At 43.6% G+C, this 24,545-nt stretch overlaps 1 protein-coding gene across 1 annotated transcript; it reads right to left on the bottom strand.

Annotated features, from left to right (window-relative positions):
* Positions 1-114: 114 nt before the first annotated feature.
* On the bottom strand, positions 115-22,710 carry LOC135072712 (transmembrane protein 87A). The gene is made up of 11 exons (XM_063966740.1): positions 22,486-22,710; positions 22,224-22,284; positions 21,906-21,997; positions 21,124-21,309; positions 18,763-18,912; positions 18,111-18,286; positions 13,804-13,911; positions 11,539-11,757; positions 7,918-8,038; positions 6,825-6,972; positions 115-459 (listed from the first exon to the last, which is right to left on the bottom strand). Exons 1-11 carry the CDS (start codon positions 22,573-22,575, stop codon positions 224-226), a joined length of 1,587 nt encoding a protein of 528 aa, XP_063822810.1. The 5' UTR covers positions 22,576-22,710; the 3' UTR covers positions 115-223.
* Positions 22,711-24,545: the final 1,835 nt, after the last annotated feature.

The raw sequence follows: 24,545 nt of genomic DNA, 5'->3' as shown, positions 1-24,545 counted from the left end.
TGTGCGTACTTTCAAACTGTCGAATGTCAGCCCGACCCAACTATCTGCCAGCAAAAAGTCTATAGTCTGCAGCTAGGCTGAATAATTAAAATTTAAAACATTGAAACCCAAGAATTTGTACGATATAGAACATTTACTCAAAAAACTTAAACCTACGATAGGTAAAAATGAAATCACAAGTTGACATTTACATAAATACTTTTTACATTATTCGATTAAGTAACTACTGCATTTTGGAGACTTCGAACTTGGTGTTTATTATCTCTTCGTCCGAGTCCAGAAGTGGGAGTGTGCTGGTTGGGATGTTTTCTTCGACCCAGCGGAGGTCGGAGTCTAAGGAATTGCTGCTGGGGTCAGGGTGGGAGGAATCTTTCCGCTCCTCCGTGTTGTCGCTGTTGTTGATACCGGGCCCTCGCATCTTCACGCCATACGCGTCGTTGACGAATTGCTCTTCCTCATCTGCAACAAAGAACAGTGTGAGATATTGCTCATTGTTATGAACCTGATTTAACCCTCATTTAATTTACCTCGCGGATTGAGATTGATATAGTAATTAACATTTTTGGTAATAGAAACTAGACAACTGAGATGCACTAACCTAACTTTAACCGTAACTATAACAGTCACTGGTACTAGTTATGATTTGATGTGCGCCGCGGGCTATGGACAAGTTGTGCAACTATTGCATAGCTTTATGGACTATCACTATAGTTGGAACTTGGAATATTGACAAGTTATTTTTGTATAGCATTTTAGGACAGCACTAGAGAGACGGCTTCCAGTGGCGCAGCGTACAGGTTGAAACTACATTTTACGATAGTGTTGCTTTTATCGATAGTAAAGGCATAGACTGATTGTACTTATTATATCTACGAAAAACTGTCGGAGAGTATCGGACGAAAAAATTATCGATAGTATTGCAATTGTCTTTAGTATCGATATCGAAGAAAACTATCACACAATACATAATATTATCGACATCGATATGCTATCGAAGGTTCCGTAACATCCTTGGTATAACAATGAGGTAAATACCCACCCACTTACGTTGCAAAAGTGCTTTTTAAAAGCCTACTTAAAAAATAAATGACTTTTATGAGTTTATACGGTGAGCTATACCATTTCTGCTTAGCAACCGTCCAAAAATATCAGAAAAGTAATTATAATCCAGATTTGGGATTCTTTACATCTGAAATGGAGACAGTTTTAAAAATTGGAAAAAATCAAAATAAATGATAGCGTGATTCAAATACGCACAGCGACATCTAGTTACTAAAAGCAAAAACTACACCTATTCTATCCACACAACCACACAACAGAACAAGAAATGCAAGTGGAGTTCTTAGAATCGTTTTCTAGTTCTGAATGAATTGATAGTTATAAGAATGATACATAATAATATTAGTTACATAAAGTAATATACGATTTAATTATTTTTCAAGACATTTTCTTATGTATAACAACATTCTACATACATATACCTAAAATGTACAGTCGCGGAATGAAAAGGTTCGTCAGTTTTCAAATTGATTCCTTCAACGAATCGCGAGCACATATTACCTTTTGAAACTATGTTACAGAATAATCTCGAGTTAGAGAAAATAATCTTTAACTGTTCGTCAGTAAAGTTCAAAATTATTCAGATCAAAGTTGTTTGACGATTTATCTTGTCAAGAAGATTATTATGATTGATAAACTAAAACCTTCTTGTTGGTTCAACCTGCCATTATTATTTCTATTAAATAAAAAAACTATTGTCAATTGGTCAATGTCATTATTGCATTGCACTGATGGGATAGAAAAATAAACAAGCAAAACCTTATTCGTTAGCAATAACGTCATATTTATTTAAATGTTAGCAGCACTGTTTCTTGCACTGTTATGTTGGCAGGTTTGACTCTTACAGTACCTAGTGCAAGCGAAAACCGACACTAAGGTGACGAACCTTTTCATTCCGCGACTGTACATTCGTACTTCATGTTCATTAATATTAAATTCATACAGTATCAAGATCGTTTATCCAATTTTCCCAGTTGCACTCAACAAAGTTTATTTTCTCCATTTGCCATGAGATTCTGGTACAAATATATTAGCAGATGTTTGAAAAAGTTGAAGTTCCTTTCCAACTTCAGCCTAATTGTCAGTTTCCACCAGGTGTGATGAAGGGCAAAAGCTTCTTTGTTGAGAATAAAAACAAGTTCTGTTCAGTTATTGTCTCTAAATCTATTCTACATAATGCAAAATTTAGAATTGCCCATATTAACTCACTTTATGAAAGTCGAAAACATGAAACGAAATCTCCGACTTACTAGTGGAGCGGTTACAGGAAATAGTGGCCTATTGAGTACATGTTTTTTGTATTATTATGAATGTTAATTAAGGACCTATGGAAGTTTTTTTTTAATTAAAACTTTTAAGTTGAAAAGATCGTGTTCTGCTAAAAGCATAAGTTATTATGTTTTTATGTATTTAGCAAATAATTTATTTCCTTACAGGAAACACCCTGTATAATTAATAATTATGCTCTAAAACGGACAACAAAATTCTACGTGCTCCCGGACCAGACTACACAATTTATTCTTTTATAATTTTAATTGCGGTTAGCTACAGCATTTCTGCTTCGCAACCGACCAAAAATATTTGATATTAATCAATAGTACGGAACCCTACATTACTTTCCGTCCGTCTGTCCGATGTAATAAAGTTGCCATGTACCGTTTTAAGAATTGGAAAAAATCAAATGATTGCGCGAGTCAACTACGCACAGCGACATCTAGTTACTAAAAGCAAAAACTATTTATTCTATCCACGCCCAACGGACCATGCTTTTTGCCACTAAATAATTCGTTTTGTATCCTGCGACGAGATGGCGGTGCTATGCGGCACCAATAACTAGGTCTGCCAGAATCTCATGGCATAAAAAATATATTTTAAAACGTTTAATTTTATATGGCATTGTTTATTGTATGTGATAAAACATACTTAGCGAGCTGGTTTTTCTTGTATTTTAAAATAACTGAAAAGATAAAATTCACGATTTTTTTATTTAAATCCATTCTTACTCTCTTAAAATGTATGGGGCTTGTGTCTGTTTTTTACTTCTACTAATATACTGGTCATCACAAAAATCGGCCCACCTCACCACCTTTTACAGGAAAACTCGTTTCTACTGACACAATCATGGTGCCCCAACAATATTGGTGTTATTTGAAAGCCCAATAAATATCCTTAAAGAAAAACACATTTAATTTCTTAATTTATTTCCCATTAGATCCTCATTTGCCTTGAGATTCTGGTAGACCTATAGGTATAGTCCAATGATTTTGAAACAACCCAATATTGATAGTAGCGCCCTACTACTTAAAAATGATCGAGTTTATTAGTGATTTGTGTAATAACAAATTACTAATAGTCCCATTAGCCCCTCGTACGAAGCTAAATATGCTTGTATCACGAGTAAGCTCACCAGTCGAGCCGAGCGATCTTCTTAAGAACTAAATGACTAACAAGTAACAATAATATTCAGTGTGCTCACCATGAGTTTAAATTAGATGTGATGTGGAGCGCCCCTATCAGTTACTTTCTAGAACAGGGTTTCGCAATTTTTTTTTTGCCAAGGAACCCTAATTGATTATACTTATCCTAGCGGAACCCCCGTACTACTCCGCCCGCACGCCCTGCCCCTCCCTTGTGCGTAAACAAGTCGGTGCGAGCGAACAACGTCGGTCACGAAACGTGGGATAATATTTTTTACGGAACCCTTGCGGCCTTTCCACGGAACCCCAGGGTTCCGCGGACCACCATTCGGGAACCGCTGTTCTAGACTAAAATAGTTTCATAGTTTTCCAAGCTTTGGAGGAGCTAGCCCTACGCCAGCTTTGCCCCCCCCCCCCCCCCCCAGAAGCTGGGTATGACTTGCCCCCCCAGGCCAGAAAATGGGTATGACTTGCCTTAGGCCAGAAGCTGGGTATGACTTGCCTTAGGCCAGAAGCTGGGTATCACTTGCCTCCATAGGCCAGAAGCTGGGTATGACTTGCCCCCCTAGGCCAGAAGCTGGGCATGATTTGCCCCCCTAGGCCAGAAGCTGGGTATGACTTGCCCCCCTAGGCCAGAAGCTGGGTATGACTTGCCCCCCTAGGCCAGAAGCTGGGTATGACTTGCCCCCCTAGGCCAGAAGCTGGGTATGACTTGCCCCCCTAGGCCAGAAGCTGGGTATGACTTGCCCCCCTAGGCCAGAAGCTGGGCATGACTTGCCCCCCTAGGCCAGAAGCTGGGCATGATTTGCCCCCCTAGGCCAGAAGCTGGGTATGACTTGCCCCCCTAGGCCAGAAGCTGGGTATGACTTGCCCCCCTAGGCCAGAAGCTGGGTATGACTTGCCCCCCTAGGCCAGAAGCTGGGTATGACTTGCCCCCCTAGGCCAGAAGCTAGGTATGACTTGCCCCCCTAGGCCAGAAGCTGAGTATGACTTGCCCCCCTAGGCCAGAAGCTGGGTATGAGTTGCCCCCCTAGGCCAGAAGCTGGGTATGACTTGCCCTCTTAGGCCAGAAGCTGGGTATGACTTGCCTCCCTAGGCCAGAAGCTGGGTATGAATTGCCCCCCTAGGCCAGAAGCTGGGTATGACTTGTGTGCCGACGATAAGGGAGTTTATAAATGAGACAGAAGTTGGTATTTGTCTAATTTATTAATTACAATTATGAAGTATATATACTAAAGAAAATGAGAGATAAGTAACGTCACAGTATCTAGCATCTTATCGTTACGTGAAAGATCTGCTGACACTGTGAACGTGATTAAGATAACGTATGCAGAGATTGAGTATTGTGCATACCGGCACAACTTGCCCCCCTAGGCCAGAAGAAGGGTATGACTTGCCCCCTTAGGCCAGAAGCTGGGTATGACTTGCCCCCCCCAGACCAAAAGCTGGGCATGACTTGCCCCCCTAGGCCAGAAGCTGGGTATGACTTGCCTCCCTAGGCCAGAAGCTGGGTATGACTTGCCCCCCTAGGCCAGAAGAAGGGTATGACTTGCCCCCTTAGGCCAGAAGCTGGGTATGACTTGCCCCCCCAGACCAGAAGCTGGGCATGACTTGCCCCCCTAGGCCAGAAGCTGGGTATGACTTGCCCCCCTAGGCCAGAAGCTGGGTATGACTTGCCTCCCTAGGCCAGAAGCTGGGTATGACTTGACTCCCTAGGCCAGAAGCTGGGTATGACTTGCCCCTCCTAGGCCAGAAGCTGAGTATGACTTTCTCCCTTAGGCCAGAAGCAGGGTATGACTTGCCCCCCTAGGCCAGAAGCTGGGTATGACTTGCCCCGTAGTCCAGAAGCAAAATATGACTTGCCACCTTAGGCCAGAAGCTGGGTATGACTTGCCCCCCTAGGCCAGAAGCTGGGTATGACTTGCCCCGTAGGCCAGAAGCAAGATATGACTTGCCTCCCTAGGCCAGAAGCTGGGTATGACTTGCCCCCCCAGACCAGAAGCTGGGTATGACTTGCCCCCCTAGGCCAGAAGCTGGGTATGACTTGCCCCCCTAGGCCAGAAGCTGAGTATGACTTGCCCCCCTAGGCCAGAAGCTGGGTATGACTTGCCCCCCTAGGCCAGAAGCTGGGTATGACTTGCCCCCCTAGGCCAGAAGCTGGGTATGACTTGCCCCCCTAGGCCAGAAGCTGAGTATGACTTGCCCCCCTAGGCCAAAAGCTGGGTATGACTTGCCCCCCTAGGCCAGAAGCTGGGTATGACTTGCCACCCTAGACCAGAAGCTGGGTATGACTTGCCTCCCTAGACCAGAAGCTGGGTATGACTTGCCCCCCTAGGCCAGAAGCTGGGTATGACTCGCCCCCCTAGATTAGAAGCTGGGTATGACTCGCCCCCCTAGGCCAGAAGCTGGGTATGACTCGCCCCCCTAGGCCAGAAGCTGGGTATGACTTGCCCCTCTAGGCCAGAAGCTGGGTATGACTTGCCCCCCTAGGCCAGAAGCTGGGTATGACTTGCCACCTCTAAGCCAGAAGCTAGGTACGCCCATGTCTAGCGCTTAAATCAGTATGTGCCTAAGGTATGTATGCGGCACAGGATGTTGTTTTTATGACGGTCAACTGAGGCACAGCACATGACGTCAGCACGCTACACTAGTCTTGTCTGTGAACACGTAGAATTTTGTCCAATGACCCCAAGCTACCCATCCTTATCGCTCGCGCGTAATTATGTTGCTATCGCGCTCGCACACTCACTGCGGGTGCGCGTCGCACAGTCGCAACAGCAATAAAATTACACGCGAGCGATAAGGATGGGTAGCAAGGGGTCATTGGACAAAATAGGCTAGTTTCCTAAAAAAAATTTTTTAGTCCGTCAATTTTAATATAAAAAAATATTGGACACGTATATTTTTAATTGTCAATTAAACAAATAATTGCACAGTTATAGTGCGTTGAAGTTCCGCGCGACGTCACAAAGTGCAGCACTTTTACGCACTCACTGACGTCACGGGCCTTTTCATTAGAACTTTGGCACGCTTTATCTCTTTACATTTTCATTAGTTTTAAAAAGTGAAAAATAGGTGTCGAGTATTTTTTGATAAGCTAACTGACGGACTAATTAAAACTCTTGCTTTTTTACCCAGGAAACATCCCTATTCTACGTGCTCACAGCCAAAGCGACCCATCCTTATCGCTCGCGCGTAATTATGTTGCTATCGCGCTCGCACACTCACTGCGGGTGCCAGTCGCACAGTCGCGACAGCAATAAAATTACACAAGGGGTCATTGGACAAAATTCTACGTGCTCACAGACCGGGCTTTAGCACACAGACTGTCTCTGGGGAGGCACTGACCTTCGTCGTCTTCGGCATTGTCAAGCAGCGGTGTGAAGGCGTAGCGCTGGTTGTTGTTGGTCGGCCGCCACAGCACCATGATGACAGTCAACACACTCGCGAATAAGATGTGCCAGTACGCTTCGTCCATCCACACCTCCTTCCACTCCTGGAATGTTACGCAGAGAAACTTAGTAAGTAATTAATATTTCAGCCACAGGACGCTCATTGTTGAACATAGGCCTCCTAAGGATTCCCATATTGGCCGGTTGTGGCACCCGCCTTTTCAACTACAGGAGGTTCACACCTTCCACTCCTGGAATGTTACGTATAGAATCTTAGTAACTAATATTCATCATCATCATCATTTCAGCCACAGAACGTACACTGTTGAACATAGGCCTCTCCCCATGATTGCCATATTGATTGTGGTACCAGCCATTTAAGTTAAGGACGTCTATTGTTGAACATAGGCCCTCCCCTCATGATTCCACTATTGATTGTGGTACCGGCCATTTCAGTTACAGGACGTCCACTTAACTGTGAAACATATTATACCTCCCCCAATAATTCTCATATTGAACGGTTTGTAAGCGGCGTGCATCCATCTGGGACGAATATTTGCATTCGTACTTGTATTCGCAAGAAACGATGTTAAGGTTTACTTTGTATATGACAAACAAAAAGGAAATACCACCAAAAATAATGTCCATGCACCATGTTGCTAAGACAAACTGTATGGCTCACCTGTCAAAACAATAATAATTATCGTCTCATACAGAGCCAAGATTCTAACTCTACTACATCTCAGTCAAACAAAATATGTGGCCTGGCCATTTCAATGTCGTCACGTTATGGGCGGTAAGGTTTAAAATGTATTCAATGTTATGCTTTTCTGTTAAGTATACAATAATTCTAGTAGTAGCGAAACGCTCAGCCGTCCAAAGTCCATTCCAAATTATGAAAGTCCCGTTAACCCCTCGCCTCGTGCTAGGATAAGGTGTTACGAGTGGGATCAGTACAATAGTCCAGCGTAACAAAATGTATGAATGTCTGAATATAATAATGTGCAAAAAATAAGATGTGTAAAAATAAATATTAGAATAATACTCACTCTAATACAATCTAATACTCTGTAGGATTTGATGGAGTACAGCATGAACACCACAGATGAAATGACCGCAAATATTAGTGTGTTCGTGAAGTGTCTGTACAGTGACAGCTTTATTGTGTTTCTGTAAGAAAAAAACACGAATCAGTTAAAAATAATTTAAAATCAATGTTTCATTGGACGTAAGGCATAATTTAAGTGTTTTAGTGTTTAATGGTATTAACAATTAGTTTTAAAATAAAGTATTCGTTGCACTGAATTTGTGTTCCTTTGGGCCAATCTCAGAAACAACAGATTTTTATAGTTTTCACCTAAAAAATAAAATAAATAATAAAACAGTGCTCGTTTGTCGCGTCATCATCAGTGTTCGGTTTTCGCGTCATCAGAGTTTATTCCACTTTGTTCATCTGGGTGAACCTAGTAGATTTTTTAGTGTCCTCATTTCACCTCGGAACCATTTCACCCAACTTTATTTTCCAGGTGAATTGAGATGACTAAAGCGGTCGCGTTTATTAACTTCACCTGGGTGATATCACGTGGGTGAAATGGTTCCAAGGTGAAATGAGGACATTAAAAATTTTACTTTTTTCACCCAGGTGAACAAAGTGGAATAAACCGTCATCAGCAGCGCTCGATTGGCGCGTCATCAGCAGTGCCATTGTCGCGTCACCAGCAGCGCCATTGTCGCGTCACCAGCAGCGCCATTGTCGCGTCACCAGCAGCGCTATTGTCGCGTCACAGCAGCGCTATTGTCGCGTCACAGCAGCGCTATAGTCGCGTCACTCGCGTGTGGCTCACCTCCTCAGCTGCAGCGTGCGCATGGTGTGCGCGAGGGACACGAAGACCCACCAGCACACGGCGCTGTCCAGCAGCGACAGCGGCGCCTCGGACAGTAGCAGCGCCCGGTTGTCGCGTCACAGCAGCGCTATAGTCGCGTCACTCGCGTGTGGCTCACCTCCTCAGCTGCAGCGTGCGCATGGTGTGCGCGAGGGACACGAAGACCCACCAGCACACGGCGCTGTCCAGCAGCGACAGCGGCGCCTCGGACAGTAGCAGCGCCCGGTTGTCGCGTCACAGCAGCGCTATAGTCGCGTCACTCGCGTGTGGCTCACCTCCTCAGCTGCAGCGTGCGCATGGTGTGCGCGAGGGACACGAAGACCCACCAGCACACGGCGCTGTCCAGCAGCGACAGCGGCGCCTCGGACAGTAGCAGCGCCCGGTTGTCGCGTCACAGCAGCGCTATAGTCGCGTCACTCGCGTGTGGCTCACCTCCTCAGCTGCAGCGTGCGCATGGTGTGCGCGAGGGACACGAAGACCCACCAGCACACGGCGCTGTCCAGCAGCGACAGCGGCGCCTCGGACAGTAGCAGCGCCCGGTTGTCGCGTCACAGCAGCGCTATAGTCGCGTCACTCGCGTGTGGCTCACCTCCTCAGCTGCAGCGTGCGCATGGTGTGCGCGAGGGACACGAAGACCCACCAGCACACGGCGCTGTCCAGCAGCGACAGCGGCGCCTCGGACAGTAGCAGCGCCCGGTTGTCGCGTCACAGCAGCGCTATAGTCGCGTCACTCGCGTGTGGCTCACCTCCTCAGCTGCAGCGTGCGCATGGTGTGCGCGAGGGACACGAAGACCCACCAGCACACGGCGCTGTCCAGCAGCGACAGCGGCGCCTCGGACAGTAGCAGCGCCCGGTTGTCGCGTCACAGCAGCGCTATAGTCGCGTCACTCGCGTGTGGCTCACCTCCTCAGCTGCAGCGTGCGCATGGTGTGCGCGAGGGACACGAAGACCCACCAGCACACGGCGCTGTCCAGCAGCGACAGCGGCGCCTCGGACAGTAGCAGCGCCCGGTTGTCGCGTCACAGCAGCGCTATAGTCGCGTCACTCGCGTGTGGCTCACCTCCTCAGCTGCAGCGTGCGCATGGTGTGCGCGAGGGACACGAAGACCCACCAGCACACGGCGCTGTCCAGCAGCGACAGCGGCGCCTCGGACAGTAGCAGCGCCCGGTTGTCGCGTCACAGCAGCGCTATAGTCGCGTCACTCGCGTGTGGCTCACCTCCTCAGCTGCAGCGTGCGCATGGTGTGCGCGAGGGACACGAAGACCCACCAGCACACGGCGCTGTCCAGCAGCGACAGCGGCGCCTCGGACAGTAGCAGCGCCCGGTTGTCGCGTCACAGCAGCGCTATAGTCGCGTCACTCGCGTGTGGCTCACCTCCTCAGCTGCAGCGTGCGCATGGTGTGCGCGAGGGACACGAAGACCCACCAGCACACGGCGCTGTCCAGCAGCGACAGCGGCGCCTCGGACAGTAGCAGCGCCCGGTTGTCGCGTCACAGCAGCGCTATAGTCGCGTCACTCGCGTGTGGCTCACCTCCTCAGCTGCAGCGTGCGCATGGTGTGCGCGAGGGACACGAAGACCCACCAGCACACGGCGCTGTCCAGCAGCGACAGCGGCGCCTCGGACAGTAGCAGCGCCCGGTTGTCGCGTCACAGCAGCGCTATAGTCGCGTCACTCGCGTGTGGCTCACCTCCTCAGCTGCAGCGTGCGCATGGTGTGCGCGAGGGACACGAAGACCCACCAGCACACGGCGCTGTCCAGCAGCGACAGCGGCGCCTCGGACAGTAGCAGCGCCCGGTTGTCGCGTCACAGCAGCGCTATAGTCGCGTCACTCGCGTGTGGCTCACCTCCTCAGCTGCAGCGTGCGCATGGTGTGCGCGAGGGACACGAAGACCCACCAGCACACGGCGCTGTCCAGCAGCGACAGCGGCGCCTCGGACAGTAGCAGCGCCCGGTTGTCGCGTCACAGCAGCGCTATAGTCGCGTCACTCGCGTGTGGCTCACCTCCTCAGCTGCAGCGTGCGCATGGTGTGCGCGAGGGACACGAAGACCCACCAGCACACGGCGCTGTCCAGCAGCGACAGCGGCGCCTCGGACAGTAGCAGCGCCCGGTTGTCGCGTCACAGCAGCGCTATAGTCGCGTCACTCGCGTGTGGCTCACCTCCTCAGCTGCAGCGTGCGCATGGTGTGCGCGAGGGACACGAAGACCCACCAGCACACGGCGCTGTCCAGCAGCGACAGCGGCGCCTCGGACAGTAGCAGCGCCCGGTTGTCGCGTCACAGCAGCGCTATAGTCGCGTCACTCGCGTGTGGCTCACCTCCTCAGCTGCAGCGTGCGCATGGTGTGCGCGAGGGACACGAAGACCCACCAGCACACGGCGCTGTCCAGCAGCGACAGCGGCGCCTCGGACAGTAGCAGCGCCCGGTTGTCGCGTCACAGCAGCGCTATAGTCGCGTCACTCGCGTGTGGCTCACCTCCTCAGCTGCAGCGTGCGCATGGTGTGCGCGAGGGACACGAAGACCCACCAGCACACGGCGCTGTCCAGCAGCGACAGCGGCGCCTCGGACAGTAGCAGCGCCCGGTTGTCGCGTCACAGCAGCGCTATAGTCGCGTCACTCGCGTGTGGCTCACCTCCTCAGCTGCAGCGTGCGCATGGTGTGCGCGAGGGACACGAAGACCCACCAGCACACGGCGCTGTCCAGCAGCGACAGCGGCGCCTCGGACAGTAGCAGCGCCCGGTTGTCGCGTCACAGCAGCGCTATAGTCGCGTCACTCGCGTGTGGCTCACCTCCTCAGCTGCAGCGTGCGCATGGTGTGCGCGAGGGACACGAAGACCCACCAGCACACGGCGCTGTCCAGCAGCGACAGCGGCGCCTCGGACAGTAGCAGCGCCCGGTTGCGGTCGCCGGCTCGGTGGTGGAGCCGCAGCCAGGCGTTGAGCGCTGCCAAAGCGAACCACAGGAGACCCGCACCTACCACGCGTTGGAGAGCGGGCCCTAGGCGAGGCCTATAATAATAAAATAAATATCCTTGGACATTTTACACTGCGCCTCTAGTCCCAAACTAAGCAAAGCTTGTACTATGGGTACTAGACAACGGATATACAGGGTGTTAGGTAAATGGGTATTATGAGCCGACACTAGCCCATGTTAACATGGGCATATAAATGGTATGGTGAAGTCAGAAATTTGATATCAGCATTTTATTTTATTTTTATTTTCATACAAAATAAATTTTATAAAATCCGATTTGTATGAAAATTAAAATAATTAAAATGAAGATATCAATTTTCTGATTTCACCATACCATTTATATGCCCATGTTAACATGGGCTAGTGTCGGCTCATATACGCATTTACCGAACACCCTGTAAACATACTTAAATACTTTTTTTTAAATACATACTTATTATACATAGAAAACACCCAGTCCAATACAAACAAATATGTTCATGCACACAAATGTTTGTACTGTGCGGGAACAATCACATAACAGAGTAAATACAATTTGTATTATACAAATGAATGAGTAGGTCATCTTCATAGAAACGCACGTGCGCGGTTTCTATGTGAGCGCACCAACACGTATGCGGCGCGCACGCACACACTGACAAAATGGCAATGCCAGATTTTGTATGGAAGGTGGCGTCTTTTTTTTTTCGAACGGCCATCGACCAAACTTTGTTTTTTGATTACAAAATAGTGTAATAAACCAAAATATTGCGCTATTTTTTTATTGCGCTGATTCTACTCCACACTGATGTCTGGAGCCTTTAATGGATAGTATTGTTTGTTTACACATACAATGTCACTATTTTGTTGCAATTTCTTACAAAACTTGCGCGCAAAAAGCAAATCTAGTATGTAAATCATCAAACTTCTAATGCTCGTAACTCAGTTCAGACTGAGTTTAGAGGTATACATATCATAGTAAGTTTGGTTTATTACATTTTGTATCCAAATAACATGGTTCGGTCGATGGCCGCGCGAAAAAAAAAAGACGCCAATTTCCGGCATTGTCTTTTACCGGGGATTAGCGGAGAGCCAGTCGTGGTTGCGCAGTGTGTGTGTGCGCGCCGCATACGTATGTTGGCGCGCTCACATAATAAAGATATTGAGCCACGTTCTAAGCGCCGCAAATCGCTCAGTGTGACGTAGGGTAATGAACATTGTAGCAAAGTTTCAAGTTACGTGCATACAACGTGCTAGAAGGTGGGACGTCTAAATGATAATTTTTCAGGCTTGGCCTCACACCAAGCAGATAAAAAACATTAATGAACATTTCAACGCCACCTGCGAATAGCGCGTTGCACTTGCAGCATTATGACCTGGCAAACAATCTGACCTAAAAAATCTGACTTGCCTCCCCAAGCCAGAAGCTGGGTACGCCCATGGTTGGTGTGGCATTAGTATTTTTTTTACAAATACAACTTGTTTATATCACCAAATAATTGATCCACCTGTATAAGTATCAAAACACAGAGTGGCAATCACACACAGAGTCACAATAATAGTATTAAGTAAGTATAGAAAAAGTAGCACGTCCACTGCTGAAAATAGGCCTCCATGGAAAGCATTGGGGCTTTTCATGTTTCCCGGATCCACCTGTATAAGTATCAAAACACAGAGTGGCAATCACACACAGAGTCACAATAATAGTATTAAGTAAGTATATAGAAAAAGTAGGACGTCCACTGCTGAAAATAGGCCTCCATGGAAAGCATTGGGGCTTTTCATGTTTCCCAGCAGTGGACGTCCTATGGCTGAGCTGATGATGATGACAGAAAAAATAGAAATACAGGGTGTTAGGTAAATGGGTATATGAGCCTACACTAGCCCATGTAACATGGTATAGTGAAGTCAGAAATTTGATATCATCATTTTAATTTTTATACAAAATAAATATTATTAAATCCGATTTGTATGAAAATTAAAATAATTAAAATGAAGTTATCAATTTTCTGACTTCACCATACCATTTATATGACTATGTTAACATGGGCTAGTGTTGGCTCATATACCCATTTACCTAACACCCTGTATAATCAACTCACTTGACGATCCCGAATCCCAGCGACACTATGATGACGAGCATCCTGGCGAGCGCGCGCTTGGCCACCGACACCCACTCGGCGAACAGGTACGCCTCCAGGCTGAAGTAGCTGGAACACATCGGCGGCATTCGTGAGGCTTCAGTCGGCCAATGACAGGACGCGCGACCGAGGACAGGACGCGCGACCGAGGACGGGACGCGCGACCGAGGACAGGACGCGCGAACGGGGACAGGACGCGCGACCGAGGACAGGACGCGAGTAAAAGTCGAGCCACAGAATAATATGAAGCACACGCATCCCCCCCCCCCCCCCGTCACATGTCCGGCCAAATGAAGCACAGAGAGGACAGGACTCGCGACCAATGACAGGACGCGCGAGTAAAAGTCGAGCCACAGAATAATATGAAGCACACGCATCCCTCCCGTCACATGTCCGGCCAAATGAAGCACAGAGTCCGGCTTTTGTGATTTTGGACCTGGCAACCCTACGCGCGACCAATGACAGTACGCGCGACCGAGGACAGGACGCGCGACCGAGGACAGGACGCGCGACCGAGGACAGGACGCGCGACCAATGACAGGACGCGCAACCTGTCATTGACGTATGCACGCGCAGTGATCGCCATCGCCGACGCGATCTGCACGCGTTGATTTGGCTGAAGCTTAAGGCTACTGGATTTACTATGCGACTTCAACTCAAAGCTCTAACTCCAATGACAGTTTAACTTTCCCCCGGGATAAACTTGACCTTCATTGGTAAAGTTTTTATGGCGGTCAAGCTGTAGATCCTGGCTACACAGGAGTTGCAGTGGTGGGAACGAGAGGTGGGAAAAGTCCCGTAGCGGTCAAGGATCTACTCCTGCAACAAAGGAGTTGCACGAGAGCTGGGAATAGTCCCGTATCCGACTTCAAAAAAAGGATAAATACTATCGATAGTATTGTTGCTCGTGAAGAATAAACTATCGATAGTATTGTCGCTTTTGAATAAAAAGCTATCGATACTATCGATTGTTCGGCAATTTACAATAGTATCGTTTACAATATTTGGGTATAATAGTCAATAGGCACAACAATAGGGTTATTGGAATACTTGAATTATTTCATATAGTTAACCATAACATTTAATTATATGTTTCCAAAATTGGCAATACATTTTATTTGCCGTACTTAACTAATGCAGGTAGTTTTAAAAACAACTGAGATTATTATTGTTATTAATATGTTTAGTTGGTAAGTCAAGCGAAACATTTGAAATATTGTAAAAATGAATTTAAACATACCCAATACTATTGCAAATTTACAGACTATCGATAGTCTAGCTAGAACAATCGATAGTATCGATAGCTTTTTATTCAAAAGCGACAATACTATCGACAGTATCGATAGGTAAGGCTTTTTCAGATGAAAACTATCGATAGTTTTACTCTCGATAGTTCGGCAACATAGATTCCAGGGAAACCGAAGACAACCCTTCAAGTTGTATCTTGTATCCGTGAAAATATTTTTTAATACGGTTCGCTTAAGCATTTATGCTTAGCAACCGTCCAAAAATATTAACGCGATTGAAGATCGCGGGCTTAGCTAGTATTTAACGAAAGGTGACTGAATGTCTGTCTGTTTGTTTGTTACCTATGAATTCAGTTGAGGACAGCTTTAAGGACTGGAAAAAATCAAATGATACCGCGAGTCAACTACGCACAGCGACATCTACCGACTAAAAGTAAAATCAGCACGTATTTGAACTTTGTTGACGGACATAACTGAAGTAATTTGTTCAGTACCTCTAGTACGAAAAACTTTCGAGTTCGTTTCGTTGCGTATTCAAAGTGTCATCGAAAAATTTTGTATGAAAAATTAAACAGCGCCCCCTAGGGCGGCTATAATATAGGGGGCGCTGTTTAATTTTTCATACAAAATTTTTCGATGACACTTTGAATACGCAACGAAACGAACTCGAAAGTTTTTCCTACTAGAGGTACTGTTTCCTGAGGAGAGATGGCGTTGACTTATTTTAGTCTTGTATGATGTTCCAAGTACCTTCCGCAGATGGCGCTACTAGGTGCGCTGTGTTGTGGTTCTGTGGTTGTGGCTGTGTGCACCTTTGCTTGTATATCATTAATCATTATTTAAGTTTTCATGGAGTTCCGAGATTTTAAGAAACCATGGTGCGTTGGATCTCTTTGAGGATGTGATTCTGACATCTTTAATGATGCTCATATTGCTATTGATTCCCACAATGGACAAGTTTCCAATTTTTTTCTGTTAATAAAAATTGAAAATATAAGTAAAACTAATAATAATATTGTGAAAGAATCATGAAAATATATCTACAAAAAAAGAAGTTACAGGGTCCTAAAGTAGCGTATAACAAATTTTCGCGCCATTTTGATCACGACAGTCATTCGGACGGAGTACAAACAGTAAATCACCACTAGTCCACAGGGGTTGCTGTTGATGCTGTTGAGAGATCCAATTCTTTTTAAATCTAGTAATTTTTAATTTTTCAGTCACGGTCACTCAAGATTCTTTCTTAATAAATTTAGTAACCTTTTTTTTAAATATCCCAGACCTGCTGAACCTGCTGACCTGCAGAAACAGCTGACGTCAACTGTTTTGACCAATCGTATCGCAGAATCGAAGAAGCGCGTCTGTATTGGAGACGTTAAAAATTAGCGTAACCGGGGCTCTGGCCAGATATGGACCTGGCCATATACAAAAAGAAGAAGACTTTGTTATTATAGTCTCATTCTCGACAACGCGCCATTGTCTTGAAACTAGAACGGGCTGCGTGACATCACGGCACCGCCTATGTTTGAGTTCCACGCGAAAATATGTAGATAATTTAAATAATCTTCCAGCCCAGCCCGTGGTCGCCACTCGAGAACTTTCCTGCCTCTATGGCCATCGTCTCTACGAGCTATGTGCCCCGCCCACTGCCACTTGATTTTAGCAATTCTGCGAGCTATGTCGGTTACTTTGGTTTTCCTGCGGATCTCATTTCTGATTCGATCACCCATCTTCGATTCGCTGACGATATCGTAATCATGACTGAGAGCCTGAGACCCTTGGAAGATCTAGGCACAATGCTCGATGGCCTCAATAGAGCCTCTCAACAAGTGGGCCTTTTATTACGGTTCACGTAAGCATTTCTACTTAGCAACCGTTTCAAAAATAAACGCGATTGAAGTTCGCGTCGCGGGCTTAGCTAGTATTTAAGGAGAAACTGACTGTCTGTCTGTTTGTTTGTTACCAATGCATACAGTTGAGGACAGCTTTAAGGACTGGAAAAAATCAAATGATATTGCGAGTCAATTACGCACAGCGACATCTAGCGACTAGAAGCAAAAACTGCACGTATTTTGAACTTTGTTGACTGACATTACTGAAGTAATTTGTTCTGTTTACTGAGAAGAGATGGCGTTGACTTATTTTAGTCTTGTATGATGTTCTAAGTACCTTTCGCAGATGGCGCCACTAGGTGCGCTGTGAGCGAACTTTTTATGTCTTTATTTTTTCTATTTATTTGTATTAGTTTGCAAACGATTGTACAGCAATAGTACATCTTACATGGAACTATGACGCCAGTGTTTAACTTGATGTACTGCCTGTACAAGGTTTTAATTTTTGCCATATTAAGTTTAACTCCATTGGTCTCATATTTGGAGAACGCGTCCTGACTTAAAAGAAATTTTTTATTGTCCACACGGCAAAACACTGATATAGTTCCAAAATACTGGACTGTCCTGTCGATGACATTGACAGTGGGGCGCCACCGTCAATACCGGATCGCTGGTTCAGATTTTTGCCATGTTGGAAACCATATAGTTGAACGATGGTAGCGCCCCCCTGTCATTGAGTTTGGTGGGACAGTTCAGCGTGGGTCATCTATAATTTGATCACTGATCAGTCCCCCTAGACAAAATGCCAAATGTGACAGTTTTTACAGATTTATGTCCGAAAATAGTCGAAACCTTTTTTTATACGGAGTTTCAACGGATTCGATTTTCGATTCGATTATAAAGTCCCCCTTGTCTAGACTCACTGGAGTCGTCGACATATTTTTTTTATTGTTCTTTATGAATGAGGGCTATCGTTTTAGCGCTCACCAGTTAGCGCCACTGTAGAGTAAGGTCCTGTCACTTGCTAGTAGCGAAGACAGTGGCACCAACTTGTGAGCGCTAAAGTGGTAGGGGGACTATCGCATTTGCACTCATCAAGATGGCGCCACTGTAGAGTAAGGTCCTGTCAATCGCCAGGGGTGCCAACTGTTAAGTATAAAAACGATAGCCCTCATTGTATTGGACTTACCCGCTATTGTTGATAGCGGAGTAGACGCCATAGTAAGTAGCGCTTTCCACCATGCCCAGTAGTGCCACGCCGCCGATCCAGTACTGTATGCGCAGCAGGTCCCGCCATTGCAGGCCACAGACCAGCAGCCAACCGGCGCATAGCACAGTGTAAACGCCACACATTACGCCGAAGAACTGGAAACGATGGATAGAGGGTTTTATTCAGCTGTTGTTTAGTGTTGTTACCTTGTAGCCATATTTTTGGGTTAAAAGCGACTTTCGAGCTGGTTTTTTTTATCTTTTTTCTTTTGTTTTTGGCCATGTCTGTGATGTTACGGTCCATATAGTAACCTCCCCATTAAATTCTGCTAAAGTCACTACACGGTTCACGTACGCACGGCTAAAGTATCGACACGGTTAAAAAAGTTAAAGCAAAAAAAAAAGACTTACAAAACGCACACAGATTACAAATCTATTCCAAAGTAAATTTATTAAATTAAAAAAATATATGAATGGCCAACATTGTCAGAGAATGCTGAAATCATGAACCTACGTACTTACGTTGCTTGTTGTTATTTAAAGAAATTTGATTCGCAGAGGCTGCTCAAAGGGTATGATAGGTTAAAAAAATCATTACAAACTGATTAAAGTTACAAAACTTTGATAATTACCACTAAAAGGGGCCACATAGCGGCGGAGAGGTATCCTGAAGGGGCCAACATCTCGACTTGCATCGAGCCCTTGAAGTTTGGCGAACTGGATATAGACATCTCCAGCTTGTATACCCCTTCCTTATCCACCATCAATAGGGGACGTATTTTCTGCGGAATAATAAGACAAACAAGTTATTAAAATTTTTTAACAATATCAGCATCAGCCACATCTCAAAGTAAATCTATACTAATATTATAAATGCGAAAGTAACTCTGTCTGTCTGTCTCTCTTTCACGCCTAAACCACTGAACCGATTTTGATGAAATTTGGCATAGAGATAGTTTGAGTCCCGGGAAAGGACATAGGATAGTTATTATCCCGGTTTTTGAAACAGGGACGCGCGCGATAAAGTTTTTCTGTGACAGAAAAAAAATCACGCGGGCGAAGCCGCGGGCGGAAAGCTAGTTATAATTAACTTGAAAAAATCGAACTGCCTAAGGCGGGAATAGAAATCACGACCTTTCGTATTAAATACACATCCTCCATCCAGCTTAGGGAGCTTATACGCGACATTTTGCAGAGATACAAGCGCACACTTTACAGTCACGTGACTGCATCTCGATTGTATTGCGTGTGTGTAAAGGTGCAACTGTCTTGATCTCAGATCATAGAAGGGAATAGATGTGAAACGGGGGCGTGGCGCGTGTCTCCGCGATATGCCCAGAAACGAACATCGCCCGCGACGCCAGTTTAGTCGCGATTCAGTCGTACTGAGGAAATGTTCTCCGATATTGTTGGATAATGCGTCGTAACGTGCAATAACATAAGTGAAACGAAGAACTACAGGAACAATAAAGTCATTTACCACATGTAAGTATTGCAAATCCATTGGTATTTTGCTTATAAATAAAAAAAACTAAACATTTTTACGAACGAATTCAGTGCCGTGACATTTACTGCGATATCGAAATTAGTGGTGATAAAAATTCAAACACGTTGTACATTGACGATTTAGTTAGCAACCACTTTATGTCATGCGTAACTACTGCGCAATGTATTTTATTTCTTCCGATATCCACTGACGCGTGAAAATACACAGTACGGCCGCATGTGCCGGTCGTAACATAGTGCAGGGCTCGTGTTCTAATACGGTTTCCTATTATCGATAAATAGAAGTAAATTATTATTTTCTATTTTCTAATATTGAATGAAAAAATCATGAGTTGCTTGCGATTTTTAAGTTTTTACAAAAACAATAACAATAGTAGAAGGGATTAGTAACTGTCAACTATGTAATTACTATAAGAGCTAGTTGAAAGCCTAATATAGGCATTATTTTTGATAAACATAGGCGGTACGAATTACGCCATAATTAAAAAGTTAATGCGCGATAGTAGTTAATAATAATTACAGTGATCCTGTTATTATTATTAAAGTAAATAATAATATATTACCAATATTGTAAATACTGGTAAAAATCGCAAGTACCTACTTAACCCATGACTTTTCATACAAACTTTGTCAGTCTATAACTTCTATACTCCATCGATAACGACATTGAGCTTTGGTTGGGGTAAATTAATATAAGGTAACTTCATTTAGTCCCAATAATTGATTCTGAGTTTTTCGTCCATACAAAATGGAACTGACTCCTTTATGCAAAAATCGTTAAAGAACATAATAATAACGTATAATAATAAAAAGGTTTTCATACAAGCATTTTTTAAACCAATTTCGAGGCTTGCCCCCAGGATTTAAAGTATCGATATCTTATCGACTCCATTTTATCTTTCTTCTCTCTAATTGCTTTTTTCAAAGTGTGCGTCACGTCACGCGGCCATTTATTGGCCATAAGGCACGCCTTCTGGCCAATCACAGCACTTTTAAGCCGGTTGCACATTTTGTCCTAGACTCTCAGTCGCTTTGTTTTTACACAGTTGAATGTGTGTGTGGGAGCTGTGGTGGGGGAAATGTGGGGACACTGGTTCTCGTTGTAGTTATGCGCGACTTCATATCTATTCTCTTTCTATGATCTGAGGTCTTGATACTGCATCGCGACTAAATCGCGTTTGATTCGCTACAAAAAGTCATTTGAACAGTGTCCTAAAGCTTCAACTGGCCAATGACAGGACGCGCGACCTGTCATTGGCCTATGAACGCGTCGGCGATGGCGATGTGCACGCGTTGGTTTGGTTGTAGCTTAATTAATTATTAACCGATTGAGTCCCAGACGGCATTAATTAATGTCATAACAATTGATTATCTATTGTGTCTAGATTCGCGGAGCTTGAAGGATTAAAACTTAAAAAATATTGCCTCAGGTTGTGAATCTTTCGCTTGCCTGGCTCTCTGTAAGTTTTTCTACTGAAAATACATACCGCGTCTCTTCCCCCTATCTGCTTATCAGCATTTTCAGGGAGTTTATACTTTTCATCTTGCAAAATGTAAGATGTCCCATTGTGGCAGTTGTACGTCGTTGGTCCGGTCCCAGCTTGAACTAAATTACTTGAATTTCTAGTGTCGGGGACGGACCTTTCAACTCGTCGTGGACATTCTACTATTTGCTGAAAAAGTACAAAAATATATATTCAAACTTTGCAGTTAAAAAACTATGTATTGATAACATTATTCCAGGTTACAATTTTGATGATAAGCTTAATCGTAAATGGTTATCTGTGTTTGACATCAATAGATAACGTCCCCAACTTCGGTGACTAACAGACTAGATTATCATGTACAAGAACGTTTACGGTGTGTTTGATGTACTCATATAAATAAAGAATACTTATGAAGGTAATTATTATTTATTTAAAAAAGTATAAAATTGAGACTATCTTAAGTTTATATTGGAGATCTGAGTGGAGAAAAAAGGAAATTTTATTAGCATGGATTAATTTAAAAAAGTACAACATTCATATTTACTTAATTTTATGATTTATAAGTACCTACTATATTTCAGTAGGTAGGTACTAAAATCTAACCATCATCATTATTAAGGTAAATGTTATTCAAATCTTATCACAACTACAATATGTGCTTATACTGGCAATGATTATCGCTCCAACGTTAATTAAAACTTCCCATTAATCACGCAATACTTTTAATTGTGTCAATAACCTTGTAATAATAATGTTAGTACAGAAATGTTTTAATTACGTACCTGTTCGAAGTAGTGGAAATAGTCCGGTGAGCACGGGAATGGAGACCAGTGATATGACACCGTTACATTCGCAGCTTCCTTGCCACAGTGTACTGTAACATAGCAACAGAAAACCCAATAATAACAACAAATATACGTTGATCAAACTCCAACTACTAGAAACCACTTTTATGATTACTTTTAGGAGTATTTATGATTATAATGAGCGAGTATGACGTAATTTACATAATACATACATAAATTAATAATGATAAAAATGAATCAAACACTTAAAATCTAGTTATTTTCAAAAATTAACAACATAAATTGTATACTCACAAACTATAATCAACTTAGAATTTTTAAAAAGAGATTTGGCTAATTGGAAGCCGCAATTTCCCTGAAATAGAACACATCGCAATGAATAAAAGGAAACATTCTAATTTTTACACAGATAAATCGATGCAAGAGGTCTTTTTTCTGTAGGCGTTAACTACAATGCAATGCAATATATTTATAGTAATATCGTACGGATTAACTTGAATTTCCTCTAATATGAGAAGGATAAAGAGATAAGGATTATAAATAAACACTTTTATACCCCGTTTAGCGGTAAATCCCATCTTCCAACATCGGAAAAGCTAAGTGATACATTAATTAATGCTGCTAAAATAAATAAGCGGCGAAACATTTTGATGAGATCTCTATAAACTGGAAGAACAAGAAATTATTTATTGTTCTCAAAATTTATTCTAAACCACATTTTCAGGGGGTTTTTGTAACAAATAGATATTTTTTTTCGTAAACCGTGACACACCACAACACTTTAGACATACTCTCTAACATAGAGAAAAGTAATACATAGGAAATAGAGAACCCTCTCTGTCAAATTTTTGAACCTACTAATTGACAGCCTGGTGTTAAATTCCCTGTACTTAACCTACGTACGTAACGCTCACATACATACATAGTCCACGCACACATACATACATAAAGTCCACGCACACATACACACAGTTCACGCACACATAGGCCCTCATAACCTTCAAAGAATTATTGTTTTTTTGATGTACAATGTAGAATTTTTTCAAATCCATTATTTTGAAAGTATTTATCTTTATGGTGTACGTATTGTATTATTTTCAAAACAATGGATTTGGAAAAATTCTACATTGCACATGGAAATGCAAATAAACAAAAACTTTTCAATTTAATAATTTTACTTTATTTATGAACACACATAATATTATACACCAAAAGCGTCTTTTCGCAAAGTTTTCAACAACACTAAAAAAGCATTTGCACTTTGAGAAAACTCAGATCACTTGTGAACATAACAGAAAGTTTCTTCGCGATTCACGAAGGAACGAACAAAACTCCGATGAACCAGAACAGCAGCAGGTACGAAGGAATGAACTTGAATTTGACTCGACTCTTCAATACTTTAATAGGGCCACAGAACTCATAAACGATGGCTAAGAAAACAAGAATGCATTCAACCTAACAAAAACAACACCGGCCATTTTGGAGGAAAAACAAAGTTGCCATATGTTAAATAGTAATTTCTACTACTCTATTATGTAAATTATAACAAAAAATGTCACTGTTCAGTTTTAAATTAAAACAAATTAATTTCATTTTCAAAAAAGTTTTCACATTGTAATTAACAATATTCTGAAATATATTTTAATTAAGAAAAAAATGAAAATATGAAGGAAACAGGAGCAGCGACATCTAAAGCGTTTTAGGGTAGTTAAAAAGTATTGCTTCCTCATTGTTATAGCATTGCTGCAAAATCTGAAAAGCTTTTAAATATTTTAAGATGTGTTTCTGGAGTCTGGTGGGGTGCTCACCCAGCGTCATTAAGACTTTTATACAATGCTATTATAAGAAGTGTACTTGACTATGGCAGTTTCTATCTAGAGCCTTGTAATTTAGTTGGTTTAAGTAAATTGGATGCGATTCAATCTAAAGCGCTAAGGATTATAGCTGGTGCTATGAAATCGAGTCCAATCAATGCCTTGCAAGCTGAATGTGTTGAGCCCCCATTGAAATTACGCCGCCAATATTTATGTGACAAGTATCTTTTCCGTGTACTTCAATTTGCTGACCATCCTATATATAGCAAACTCAACAGACTTAATGATTTAATTGATACTTCCTCTTATTGGTCACGTAAATCTCCTCCTTGTGTGATTATTAGTTTTCGTAAATTTATATCAATCCAAGCCCCAGTCCACAGAACCTCCTTTCTTCCGATATTTTCTGTAAATTTTGAATCCCTTATTCTTACTCCGACAATTCATTTCAACCTAGACATACATAAGGATGACTACAATGCTAACATTAAGTTCAATCAGATCGTAGACGAACACTGGGGCGATTGGCATCATATCTATTGCGATGCATCTAAGCACTCTCCAACGGGTCATGTTGGCGTTGGCGCATACCATAAACAATATCATATTGTCCAGAAAATAAAACTCCGTCCAGAATCATCAGTCTTTACAGGAGAATGTTTTGGACTGTTTAAGGCTTTAGAGTATGCTCTCCTTATGAAATTAAACACAACTGTAATATTTTGTGACTCTAAAAGTGCTTTGCAGGCATTACATAAATTTCCATTTAAGAACAATACTAATTATCCTATTATTACAGAAT

This window comes from Ostrinia nubilalis, chromosome 6 (assembly GCF_963855985.1).
Source record: "Ostrinia nubilalis chromosome 6, ilOstNubi1.1, whole genome shotgun sequence".
In the NCBI taxonomy this organism is placed as follows: domain Eukaryota; kingdom Metazoa; phylum Arthropoda; class Insecta; order Lepidoptera; family Crambidae; genus Ostrinia; species Ostrinia nubilalis.
The sequence above is the reverse complement of the archived record's forward strand: the minus strand, read 5'-3'. Positions and strand labels throughout refer to the sequence as shown.